The sequence below is a fragment of the Capricornis sumatraensis genome, chromosome 4, assembly GCF_032405125.1.
Source record: "Capricornis sumatraensis isolate serow.1 chromosome 4, serow.2, whole genome shotgun sequence".
NCBI classification, from domain to species: Eukaryota; Metazoa; Chordata; class Mammalia; order Artiodactyla; family Bovidae; genus Capricornis; species Capricornis sumatraensis.
In genome coordinates, this window is record NC_091072.1 from 137,857,580 (window position 1) to 137,871,416 (window position 13,837).

A 13,837-nucleotide genomic window follows, 5' to 3' on the forward strand; every position below is an offset into this window, starting at 1 on the left:
ACAGATATAGGTATGACACAGTAACTGTTCTGCTCAATCAGGACAGGGACTCCATTGTGTCACTGTCATGATGGCCTTCCGGATAGATTTATAACAGTTTCTGCTTTTGCACGGGTCTCCTAAGAAGCTACAGTTCATGCAAACTAATTTGCCTAAATTTCCCATTAGTGCTAAAATACTCCAGAATGAGGCAAAGATACTGTAATTACAAATCTGTTTTGCGATTACACTGTCATTTTCTCTTCCTTTGCAGACAAGCTAGAAGCTAAACAAGTGCCCCCTCTTTTTTTCTTAAAAGCAAAACAAACAAAAATAAAGCGATGTTCAACTTTCTTTTTAAAAAAAAAAAAATCAATTCTTGAGATCACTCAAAATTCTGAAAGTCTAACAGATTAAACAAACCACACTAGGGACTTCCCTGGTGGTCCAGTGGTTAAAGACTTCACTTTCCAATGCAGGGGATGTGGGTTCGATACCTGGTTGGGGAGCTAAGATTCCACATGCTTCACAGACAAAAAACTGGAACATAAAACAGAAGCAATACTGTAGCAGATTCAATGAAGACTTTAAAACAGTCCATGTCAAAATATTTTTAAAGAGAAAAATAACCACGCTATCACTTGGTTTAGGTTTAGAGAGTTGGTCTTCTCTACAACACCATTTAGATAACTAGAGACAAGTGTGAATCTTTCAAAAGTTTGACACTCACATGACAACAAACATAATCATTTGGTATGGCAGAGTGTATGGACAAGTAAGACACGTTTAATTCCAAAGCCCTGGCTACGTCTTGTAAAGTATCTCACGGCATGAGGTGGATCTATTCATAGGTTCTGGGCTCAGTTCTGATTTTCTACATCATCTTGCAATACTGACTTTCCCACTTGGAGTTGTTCTTTTCCTTTTTTCTCTCTCATGAAAACACAGAACTAGATATTCTCTAAAGTCTTCTTAAGCCCCTAAGTGATATGATGGGTTGTTTGTTTAAAAATATCTTTCAGGCTTAAATTCTGCTTTCTTGAACCACTGCAACAATTTTTACAGAGGAAGGGGTAAGGGTAGGGTAAGAGTTGCTTTCATTAACTTACAAGCTTTAAATACAGAACACAGCGACTCATCTTCTGATTGTATAAAGCATCTGCTCCCTGTGTCCCGAAGTACACAAATCTGCTTGCAGTAAATCACGGTCACCTCAGAAATGATCTCTTCTTCTTCTGTTTTCATGGCAATCCACATTTACTAGTGTTTTCCTATTAAAGTCATCTGCGGTACATTTGATTTCAAGAGCCAGGTAAGGGGCAGACATTCCTGATGAAGGGGCTGACAGTCGCTACAGTAAATTGTCCTCCCAAATATATGATTGCTTACCTTTAGATCAGGCCATGTTCATCAGCCTCTAATAAGTCTGAGAGACTCACCAGTCTTAATTTCCTATGTGAATCTATAATTGTCCGCAGAGGTCAATTTCAGTGGATGCCTCATATAAATTAGAATTGAAGATAATGATGCCTGTTCACTTGATCAACTGAAATGACCAGCTGGGTTTAATGGCAGGAAAACAGAAACCCCTGTGAAATTGGAATAGCTTCAAAGGTGAGGGAATGTAATTATTTTTCTGCAAAAGTTTCTTCTCCAAAGGTGACTGGCCATTGTGCTGGTGGGCTTGTGGACCAGCATGTTGTAATGGTAGAAACGGCATTCAGAGCCACTGACCACATCCAGAGGCATAAGTCAAAAGTTTGCTCTCTGCTGAGCTGTGGGGGAAAGCAGAATTTCTTCTCCACTCTTATTTTTCATCATTTCATTCACAGTTGGAGAAGTGCTTTGAGTGACGTGCCTAATTGACTTCTGAGAGGCAAATTCTAATTTAGGTTGCTGCCAAAGTGTTTTCTCTTTATAGCCATAAACCATTATCTCAGATCTGTTATCATTATCTTTAGGGTAATATAATTTGAGGTCTGAACAAATCTTGGTATCACCTACACCAACTCCTTTAACCTTACAGATGAAGAAACTGAGGCTCAGGCATGTGAACAGACAGGACTAAGGTCACAAAGCTAGAAAGAGGAAGAGGCGGGGTTAGAATTCAGCAGATGAAAAGACCAAACAAAAACCGATTTCCAGTCCAGCGTTTTCCACTTATGAGTAGCTGGAGACTTGTTTAGGGAGGAAAAGAAGATGCTTTCCATGAAAATCACCATTTAAGAAAACTTAATTTCTACAAAGGTGGGAGGAGGGGAGCTGAGAGAGACAATGAGTAAACGAACCAGTAGCCCCCAAAGCAGATTACTGTTCCCCACAGCTGACTGGGGGTTCTGGCTGTGTGTCTCTGAGGGCTGGGGGACAGTTTTACGTACCTCCAGTGACAGCACAGACTCAGGAGCCATACTGCCTGCCTGGGATTGATTCTTGCCTCTGCTAATTCTGAGCTCTGTGACCTTTGGCAAGTTGCTTAAGCTCTCTGTTCCTCAGTCCCTCATCTGATAACATCAGATGATAACATCAATACTGACTGTTGTGAGGATTCAAAACCTTACTGTACCAACCTTACTGTACCAAGAGATTAGATAAAGGCTAAAGTAAATTGATATACATAAGGAGCTTCACACATACTAAGTGCTATGTTAGGGTCTGCTGTTTCTTTCCTATTCACTCTACCAGGAAAAAGTTTCAGAATATAAGACGTAAGTGGTACTTCTTAATAATGTACACAGGTGCTTTATCTAGATAAAGACACAAGGATTATACTAGAGAGACTTAGAAAGTCATGGATAAAATCCCTTTTTAAGTTTAATAGATTAACTTTTCAATAAGTATTACTACAATTTAAAGTTTTTTTAATAAACGATAGGACTTTTTTCATTAAAAATATTCAATGATATCCATAGTTTCATATAAAATGACAGGTATTTCATTAGCAAAACAGTTAGTAAAAGAGCCTATCTGTTGTCAAAATTAAAGACAAATTATCATGGCAGGAAACCCGTGCTGAGTGATTAGGAGATTAGTCCTGAAGTAGTTTGGAAGAGCAAGAGAAGTTCGGGGTCCTTCATTTTCTTTTGCCACATAGTGGTTCTTGGGCAAGTCAATATTTGCTCCCTTAGAATTTAACATTATCAAAGCTATCATTAACATTTTACTCAGAGTTCTTAAGAGAAAACCTTTGCAAAATTAACCCTGGAGATCTAGTAATTCAGATCATTTCAGATAAGCCTGAAATGGGGACTATGTGTAGATTAGTTGGTTTTTTCCATTCATTCTTTAAGCTAAATTCAATGGAAATTTTAAGGGAGGGGAATAAAAAGTTATCTATCCCCCCATTTTTTCATTAAATAACTTTAGCAATCACATAGAAAGATAATTTTTACACATTGTTGCAAAGGACAGTTTTGGAATTTGTTGATGATCTAAGACATGGGGAGGTCATGGTAGGCTGCGTATCTTCCAGTCACGTGATGGTAAATCTGTGGGGAAAGCAGAGTTTAGTCATCAGTTATTATATTCCTATTCATATCAATTAATAATGACACTACTACATAATGATTTTAGTTAATATTTCATTATGAAGCTCCACTGTTATATACTTCAGCAGAATCTCCTTCCAACCTTACTTTAGGTGGAAGTTTGCTTGGAAGAAGGCAGGTGGGGTATGATGAGGTCAATGAACTGAGTTTTCATCTCTTTGTTCTCACAGTCCAATAAATGCCTTTTTTTTTTTAATTGAAATTGACTTACAATGCTGTGTTAGCTTCAAGCACACAACAAAGTGATTTATACACACACACACACACAAATATATTCTTTTTCAGATTATTTTCCATTATAGGTTATTACAAGATATTGAATATAGTTCCCCGTGCTATACAGTAAATCCTAGTTTCTAATCCATTTCATGTATAGCAGTTTGTATCTGTTAATCCCAAACTTGTAAGTTATCCCGCCTCCCCTTTCCCCTTTAGAAAACATAAAGTTTGTTTTCTAAGTTATAAGACTATTTCTCTTTTGTAAATAGGTTCATTTATATTATTTTAGATTCCACATATGAGTGATTTCATAAAATATTTGTCCTTCTCTATCTGACCTATTTCACCAAGTATAATCATCTCCCAGTCCATCCACATTGCTTCAAAAGCATTATTTCATGCTTTTTTAATGGCTGAGTAATATTCTATTGCATATTATACACACACACACACACACACACACACACACACACAATCTTCTTTGTCCACTCCTCTGTCAGTGGACATTTAGGTTGCTTCCATGCCCTGGCAACTGTAAATAGGGCTGCTATGAACATCAGTGTGCACGTATGTTTTTGAATTAGTGTTTTCTCTGGATATAATGACCAGGAGTGGGATTGTTAGATAATATGGTAGCTCTATTTTTACTTTTTTTAAAGGAACCTCCACAGTGTTTTCCACAGGGGCTATACCAATTTACATTCCCTCCAACAGTGTAGGAGGGTTCCCTTTACTCCACACCCTCTCCAGCATTTATTTGTAGATTTTTTGATGATGGCCATTTTTGATAATGGCAAGAATACACAGAAGAACTATACAAAAACAATCTTCATGACCCAGATAATCACGATGGTGTGATCACTCACTTAGAGCTACATATCCTGGAATGTGAAGTCAAGTGGGCCTTAAGAAGCATCACTATGAACAAAGCTAGTGGAGGTGATGGAATTCCAGTTGAACTATTTCAAATCCTAAAAGATGATGCTGTGAAAGTGCTGCACTCAATATGCCAGCACAATTGGAAAATGCAGCAGTGGTCACAGGATTGGAAAAGGTCAGTTTTCATTTTAATCCCAAAGAAACGCAAGGTCAAAGAATGTTCAAACTACCGCACATTTGCACTCATCTCACATGCTAGTAAACTAATGCTCAAAATTCTCCAAGCCAGGCTTCAGCAATACGTGAACCGTGAACTCCCTGATGTTCAAGCTGGTTTTAGAAAAGGCAGAGGAACCAGAGATCAAATTGCCAACATCTACTGGATCATCAAAAAAGCAAGAGAGTTCCAGAAAAACCTCTATTTCTGTTTTATTAACTATGCCAAAGCCTTTGACTGTGTGGATCACCACAAATTGTGGAAAATTCTGAAAGAGATGGGAATACCAGACCACCTGACCTGCCTCTTGAGAAATCTGTATGCTGGTCAGGAAGCAACAGTTAGAACTGGACATGGAATAGACTGGTTCCAAATAGGAAAAGGAGTACGTCAAGGCTGTATATTGTCACCCTGCTTATTTAACTTACATGCAGAGTACATCATGAGAAATGCTGGGCTGGATGAAGCACAAGCTGGAATCAAGATTGCCAGGAGAAATATCAATAACCTCAGATATGCAGATGACACCTCCCTTATGGTAGGAAGTGAAGAGGAACTAAAAAGCCTCTTGATGAAAATGAAAGAGGAGAGTGCAAAAGTTGGCTTAAAGCTCAACATTCAGAAAACTAAGATCATAACATCTGGTCCCATCACTTCATGGCAAATAGATGGGAAACAGTGGAAACAGTGGCTGACTTTATTTGGGGGGGCTTCATAATCACTGCAAATAGTGACTGCAGCCATGAAATTAAAAGACGCTTACTCCTTGGAAGGAAAGTTATGACCAACCTAGATAGTATATTCAAAAGCAGAGACATTACTTTGCCAACAAAGTTTCATCCAGTCAAGGCTATGGTTTTTCCAGTAGTCATGTACAGATGTGAGAGTTGGACTTTAAAAAAAGCCGAGAGCCAAAGAACTGATGCTTTTGATCTGTGGTGCTAGAAGACTCTTGAGAGTCCCTTGGAAGTGCAAGGAGATCCAACCAGTCCATCCTAAAGGAGATCAGTACTGAATATTCACTGGAAGGACTGATGTTGAAGCTGAAACTCCAATACTTTGGCCACCTGATATGAAGAACTGACTCATTTGAAAAGATCCTGATGCTGGGAAAGACTAAAGGCAGAAGGAGAAGGGGACGACGGAGGATGAGATGGTTAGATGGCATCACCGACTCAGTGGACATGAGTTTGAGTGAACTCTGGGAGTTGGTGATGGACAGAGAGGCCTGGCGTGCTGCAGTCCATGGGGTCTCAAAAAGTCGGACACGACTGAACGACTGAACTGAACTGATTCTGACCAGTGTGATGTGATACTTCTCTGTAGCTTTGATCTGTATTCTCTAATGATTAGTGATGTTGAGCACCTTTCCATTTGTGCATTGTCCATCTGTAAGTCCTCTTTAAACTAGTGATTTTTTCTTTCTTAAAAATACTTGTCAGGTATTCCAAGGACAGCGGGCTGCTGCTCCTCACCTGCCTCTCGATGTCGGCAAGTAGGGTGCTGGCACCTATTCGAAAGAGTTCAGGCTTCATCCACTCATCTCCCAGCTCCTCCTTTACGAGAGAGAGCCACACAAGGGAGTCCTTCGCGCTGCGGATGCCTCCGGCCGGTTTAAAGCCTACCTGGAAGAGGGCAAGGGAAAGAGAACAATGCTTAGTATTGTTACTGCGTTGCTTTAAAAACCAGTCTTGCATTAATATAGGGTCTCCATCCTTTCTCGCTTTTCTAAATCCTATTTCACTTCCCCCAGCACTCAGAGCACTGACTCAAGCCCATTCACAGGACAAAATGACTTTTCCAAGATTAATGGGAAGAATGTCACTGCTTCCAAGGAGACACTAATGAGAGTTAATAACCCTCATTAACATTTCACTTGCTGGAAAGTCATAAGCCTTAACCATCTAGACTATAGCTATGAACCTGGGATAAACAAGAGAGGTGTCAATAAACAGGAAAACATAACACAAGAGCCCGTTCATTCTCCATTTCTATCAGGAGGCCATGGGAAATGTACAGCTTTTGGCCCTTCAATCTGAACTGCAAAAGATACATTTGTGGGTTTAAAATGAGAAGAAACAATCAGTGAGGCCGTACTGACCAAACCACAGCAACCACCAAGGACAGGTGACACTTATTTTAATCAACTTAACTACAGGGACTTTTAAGTTGTCAGTAGACTGAGCTGCATAAAACAGCCAAACAGCTAAATAAGCACAGGAGAGAAAGACAGTGTAGGGGCCCTTCACACTTCAGCAGTCTCTGCAGGTGACCACCAATAGCACAATTGAGCCAGTATCTGATGTTTACAAATGATGTCCCTGAGTCCATTAGAAAAGGATAGATGTGTCCTATATACAGTAAAACCTGCTTATCTAGATATACTTTTCTTAAGAACTTGACTATCCAATAGAGTAAACACCCAAAGCCCAAGGACTGAAGCTCACACATTTGACCACTCCCGAGTTTGGTTGCTCTGCTGCAGAGCACCAGTGAGGGGGAGTGTTGGAGGGGTGGTTGTTGCTAACAGAATGCCAGAGAAGGGACACAATAAGTATATGGTCCATTATCAGCCCATAAAAAAATGAATAAACAGAAACCTCAATTAGGGACTTCCCTGGTGGTCCTGTCATTAAAAATCTGCCCTCTAAAGCAGGGGACATGGTTTTGAGCCCTCATCCTAAAACCCCACATCCTGCGTTTCTGCAACTACTGAGCCCATTCGCCACAAGGAAAGTTGCCCCATGCTGCAACTAAGACGCAATGCAGCCAAAATTTTTTTTTAAAAAAAGAAAGAAAAGGAAACCTCAATTCAATAGAGTTGGGGGCGCTTACTCCTGGATAACAGGAAGAAGAGAGACTCTTCTTTCCTGGCAAGGACTCAGTGCGTGAATAGTCTCCGACTCCTTGTTTACTACACTTCCCATCTTCCTTTTCCTCTCAAGCATTCTTCTTCCCCTTCTTCCCGTGCCCTGCAGGGAGTTGCATGTGGCTCGCCACGTTCACTGATTCCCAATAAATCCATCTTGGCTGGAGAAATAGCTGGCAGTCTACTTGCTTTAGGTCAACAAACCCTAGCTGGAAACTTCTAGCTAAACTGGCCTCCCCCCTTTTCCTCACCACAGCGCATCCAATGACCAACAGTCAAGTCTCACCAAACCCACCCTCTGAATCCCTCTCCATACACACACACGCTTTCCTCTCAACTCTCCACACACACACACGCTTTCTTCTCTACTCTCCACACACACACACGCTTTCCTCTCTACTCTCCACACACACACACGCTTTCCTCTCTACTCTCCACACACACACACGCTTTCCTCTCAATGCTCGGTTCCACTGGTTTAGTTCAGACCCTCATCAGTCCTCACAGGAACATCGGCAGAAGTCCCTGCACTGGTTTCCCTGCCTCGGTCACATGTCACACAGCTAAGCAACAGCCACACAGAGATTCTAACCACATCTACCTATCACTCTGGAGCCCAGGTGACCTTGTAAGAGTAAGGGGAGGTGAGGGTGGGAGAGGTAAGTGGAGTGAAGCTATTTATTGAGATAAGGCAAAAAAGAAAAGAAAAAATCAGTGAGCTGATATTAGCATACATGTTAATCATAGGAGCATTTTCTGTCAATTAGGCAGTACTGCACACAGATTTTTCTATGTAATTCTGCTGTATCAGCAAGTCTATTTGGCAATGCTTTGAAACAGAGTTTCCAGCGTAAGTTTATCCTGTCTTTTTTTAAGGGAGAGAATATGGAAAACATAAATCTACAATGAAATCGGTTATGAAATATCAAACCTCTACTTCTCAAGAGTGACACTAATCATGGTCTGGAAGGCAACCCATTACATTTTAAAACATCTCTTAAATCAATGATGTGGAAGCTTCACTGTCTAAGGGTTGCCTGGATAGCTTGTCAACCCTCGGAGAAAATGCCCCTGATCTGCAGATACATACAGGGGTCCTTTCTTTGTGAAGTCAAGTGTGATCCAGATGAATATGAACTGACTTCTACCCGCTCCTCAGTAAAACCAGGATGAACTTTTATTGGCTAAGGAAAGGGGCAATACAGTTAAAAACAAAGTCATGAAAGACAGCAAACTGTTCCTCCCTCTCTACCGGGATCTAGATCATTGAGCTGTTAAAACTTTTATTGAAATTCTTATGTAAGTGTTCTTTCAGGAAGGGACGTGTTCACTTTTAAGAAAACGGCTCAATGAGTGAATCACTGAGTGCTTGTTAAAAACAATACAGGACTGGGTGCCCCATGGAGAATTTTAGCCCCGACTGTGGAGCTTACGAGGACTTCTCTGTGTAGCTCAATGGTAAAAAATCCACCTGCCAATGCAGGAGATACGGGTTCAATCTCTGAACCAGGAAGATCACCTGGCAAAGAAAATGGCAACCCACTTCAGTATTCTTGCCTGGGAAATCCCACAGACAGAGGCGCCTGGGGGGATAGAGTCCATGGGGTTGCAAAGTGTCGGATACACTTGAGCAACAAAACAACATCACAGAGTTTATGATAGAAAGTAGATGCCTGAGGACTATCCCTGACCCAGGGCTGCTGGGGGTGAGGGCCCAGGCATTTGGAAGTATAAAAAACTTCACATCAGTACTTCCCCGGCAGTCCAGTGGTTAAGATTTTGCCTTTCAATGCAGGAGCTGAGGGTTCAATCCCTGGTCAGGGAGCTAAGATCCCATATGCCTCATAGCCAAAAAAAAAAAAAAAAAAAAAAAAATCAAAACAAAACAGAAGCAATATTGTAACACATTCAATCAGACTTTTAAAAAATGGCCCACATCAAAAAATTCTTCAAAAAAAAAAAAAAAACAAACTGCATGTATTGGAATGTTTTTTGACTGAGAGTAACCCCAGGTCTAGTGAATGGTCATGATGTCATTTGAAGGTCCCGAAGCTAGAGTTCTCATATTTACAGTCTTTCTTTTTAAAAAAAAAAAAAAAATTGTTTTTAAAATTGGATCATTGCAGAAAGGCTACCAAGTAGAGGTTACTCAAGTTAAGTCAACTTTCCTACGTAGGTCACGGTAGATATTTATCCTATTTGTACTCTTTTAAGATATAAAGGTATTCTGAAGGAAAAATTCTGGAAGGAGTTCATCTCCTCTTAAACCTAGGTACCTTCTAAGAAAGGTCTCCGATTCCAAAATAAACTGAAATACAGTCACATATAAAGTCATCACATCCCAGCTGGCAAAGGATTAAAGTTCTTTTTTTGGTTTCTATTCAGCAGACATCAAGAGATTGGTTTTAAAAGATGCCTTTCGTGAAGGCAAAGTCTCATTTAAAAAAAAAAAATTACCTTTCTCTCCCATGATGTAAAAAAAAAAGTAATCCTTTGAGATAATTTGCAGCTAAACAAGCAACTTGAAGTGAAAAGGAAAATCCAAACTCATTTTTTAAAAAAACACCTCATACACATTTTTTCCTTTTAAATTCATATGTTTCAAAAAATATGTATTATTTTTCGAAAAGCTGGCAAAAGCGAGCATATACCCTCCTCAGCTTAACAGTCTTCCAAAGAGCACATCTGACTGCCATAAAACGCAAAAATGGATATTTAATTCAAGAGCTATATAACGTCTAGCTACCTTTTCCCTGCTGTTTCACAGCATTTCATTATTTTGTTTAATAAGTTCATCTCCTCGAGAATTTTCTCTTCACCTCACATTATTAAAAGTAATAAGTTTTTCTGGACCGGGGGTTTCCCAACAGAAAAACCAATTTATGTGTGTCCTTCAATAATGACAGGAAAAGATTATTTCCCATTATATTGCATACTTTTCATATCACCACCACAGCTTATCATTCAATAAATGTTACTCTGCAATTCTTTCCATTCCTCAAGGAAGTTTAATTTCTGCATTAACCTGTTTTCGCCGGCCAACGCCTTAGCAGAAAGCCTCTGTTGTGGCAGAATTAGTTCATTAAAGAACCCATTTAGGAATCTCTTGTCAGTGACAACATTGTCTTCGGTTAATAAAAGGACGAAAAGTGAGTTTACATCTTGATCACGCCTACTAACTCCCTCACTCACCCTCACTTTTCTGTGAATCACACATTCTTTCCCCATGAATGTATTCTTTTGTCATGAAAGGTAAATTAAACTTTATCTTAATAAAGGGAATGCATTCACAGCATCTGCATATAAAGACAGCTATCGTGGCTGTGACTAGTATTATAAATAACATCATCTTTACTCCAAGGAAGAAAGATTTGATGGCAATAAAATACCTTGTTTCCAGTTTTCCAGAAGAAATCTCTAATGGCCCGAAGCATAACTATAGCTACTGGAAAGGTAGCATTTACTGTTTCTTTTCCCGTAGAGGTCTTAATAAAATCTGATCCTAAAAAAAAAAAGAGGAAGAAAAGCTCCATATCAATTTTTTAAATTTATTAATTAAAATACTTACTTTTTTTTCTTCCACTTTTGAGTCAGTGGAAGGAGCAAGTCGTGTACCCTTTTTTCCCTGAGGAATTTATTTTTCATCAATTATTTTTCTCTTACTTTGTGTGTATGCTCAGTCGCTAAGTCATGTCTGACTCTTTGTGACCCCATGGACCATAGCCCACCAGCCTTCTCTGTCCACGGGATTCTCCAGGCAAGGATACTGGAGTGGGTTGCCGTGGCCTGCTCCAGGAGATCTTCCTGACCCAGGGATCTAACCCACGTCTCTTGAGTCTCCCAAGTTCCTCTTACTATAAAATTAATTAAATTAGGCACCAAATGGATTCTTCCAGACCCCTGGGGCTCTTGCGTCTATATTTGCATATCATCAACTAAAACCAGATTGGTTTATTTAGTGGAAAACTGAGAGAAATAGAAACAATTTTTTGCTCTATGCTTAGGAATGCTGGAGACCCGGGTTCGATCCCTGGGTTGGGAAGATTCCCTGGAGAAGGAAATGGCAACCCACTCCAGTACTCTTGCCTGGAAAATCCCATGGACAAAGGAGCCTGGTGGGCTACAGTCCATGGGGTCACAAAGAGTCAGACACGACTGAGCGACTTCACTCACTCACTCACTCACTCACTCACTAGCATCATATATCATCACACTACTACAAAACTGGAGGGCCTACTCATTTTCCCCTCATCTTCTTTCTTAGGTGCGGTAGAAAGTGTGCAGAACAGCTGTGACAATACAAGGAGAATCATCACTAGCTGATGTCTACTGCATTGTCTCTTAACAAAAGCTGTCTTCCAACTAGACTGTGACTTTCACGAAAGACATCACATATTTTCACCTTGCAAATATTTTAAACAACTTCCTGTCTCTCAAATATATCTTCAACCTAATGATGTAGTTTAACAAAACAGCACAAGGAGCCAGAGAGAGGAGAGTAATAGTTAAGAGTTACTGAACTCTGGGTACTATGCACCATTCCAGTGATTTACAAATATTGACTCAATCCTCACAATGACTGTATGCGTACTAATATATACTAATAAGTACTAATATGATCCCTATTTTTAAGGAGGAAACGGTGACTGCAGCCATGAAATTAAAAGATGCTTACTCTTTGGAATAAAAGTTATGACCAACCTGGACAGCATATTAAAAAGCAGAGACATTACTTTACCAACAAAGGTCCATTTAGTCAAGGCTATGGTTTTTCCAGTAGTCATGTATGGATGTGAGAGTTGGACTATAAAGAAAGCTGAGTGCCAGAGAATTGATGTTTTTGATCTGTGGTGTTGGAGAAGACTCTTCAGAGTCCCTTGGACTTCAAGGGGATCCAACCAGTCCATACTAAAGGAAATCAGTCCTGAATATTCATTGGAAGGACTGAAGCTGAAGCTGAAATTCTAATACTTTGGCCACCTGATGCAAAGAAATGATACTGGGAAAGATTGAAGGCAGGAGGAGAAGGGGATGACAGAGGATGAGATGGTTGGATGGCATCACTGACTCAGTGGACATGAGTTTGAGTAAACTTTGGGAGTTGGTGATGGACAGGGAGGTCTGGCATGCTGCAGTCCATGGGGTTGCAAACAGTCGGACACAACTAAGTGACTGAACTGAACTGAAAGGAAAGTAACTTGCTTGAGGTCAAACAGTAAGTGAGGGAGGAAGAATTTTAACAAAAGCAATAGAATTTAACCCATGCGCTACAGTGCCTCCAAAAAACTTAAAGAGGGTCACACAGTCAGACACAGTCAGACACAGGGTCCATCCTCCATGTGGTAATCTACCCTCAAACTGTTCTGTGGACCACAGCTCAGCATCACAGGCACTACCAGAGAGCCTGTTAAAAACGCAGACCCTCGGATCCCACACTGAACCAATTAAATCATAATCTGAATAGAAACTAGGTTCCCAGATGATTCCTGGGCAATTTATGGCCCACACCCATGGAATCTGTGAAATCATTTGTAATCTAATCTCTGAGATTCTCCGAAGGTCCATCAAGGTGGTCAAAAGTAGAGGAAAGAAGTGGCCAAAACTTCCCCCTCTAGTTCTAAGGGCACAAAACACTTCCAGGAAGACTCTGTGGACAGAGAAGTTCAAATCGACACACCTTGAGTAAGTACAATGTGAAAGGCACAGCAGAAAATATAAATACAAATCATTCAAGCTCTTTCCCTCAAAAGCATACATTCAAGGAGCAGGTGGAGATGCAGCATAAATCCCGCGTAATCACTTGATAAGCCAGAAGTCAGGAGATCTGGTTTCTAGCTCTGGCTGACATTTACCTTGCAAATTCCATCACCTCACCTTTCTCATTTATAAAATATGTCTGGAAATCCTTACTTGCCTCATAGTGTTATAAAAGTAATCAAAACAGACAGTCTCTATGAAAGGATTCTGAAAATTATCAATGTTATACAAACCAAAATGGAGCAGGGACCTAGGTAGGGCTGCAATCTGTGTAAGAACTATGAGAATTCTGGTCTACCCAATCAGGTCATCAGAAACTTTCTTTCCTTTGGACCTGAAGGCCCACTGGAAGAAATGGAGATGTGCTTGTCA

At 40.2% G+C, this 13,837-nt stretch overlaps 1 protein-coding gene across 1 annotated transcript in view; it reads right to left on the bottom strand.

Annotated features, from left to right (window-relative positions):
• Positions 1-2,846: 2,846 nt before the first annotated feature.
• DERA (deoxyribose-phosphate aldolase) overlaps positions 2,847-13,837 on the bottom strand; it is a 117,641-nt gene continuing 106,650 nt past the window's right edge. Inside the window, exons 7-9 of the mRNA XM_068971213.1 lie at positions 11,098-11,210; positions 6,315-6,464; positions 2,847-3,464 (exon numbers count right to left, since the gene is read on the bottom strand). Coding sequence (XP_068827314.1) covers positions 3,408-3,464; positions 6,315-6,464; positions 11,098-11,210 — 320 coding nt within the window. The 3' untranslated portion in view covers positions 2,847-3,407. The remainder of the gene's footprint in view (positions 3,465-6,314; positions 6,465-11,097; positions 11,211-13,837) is intronic.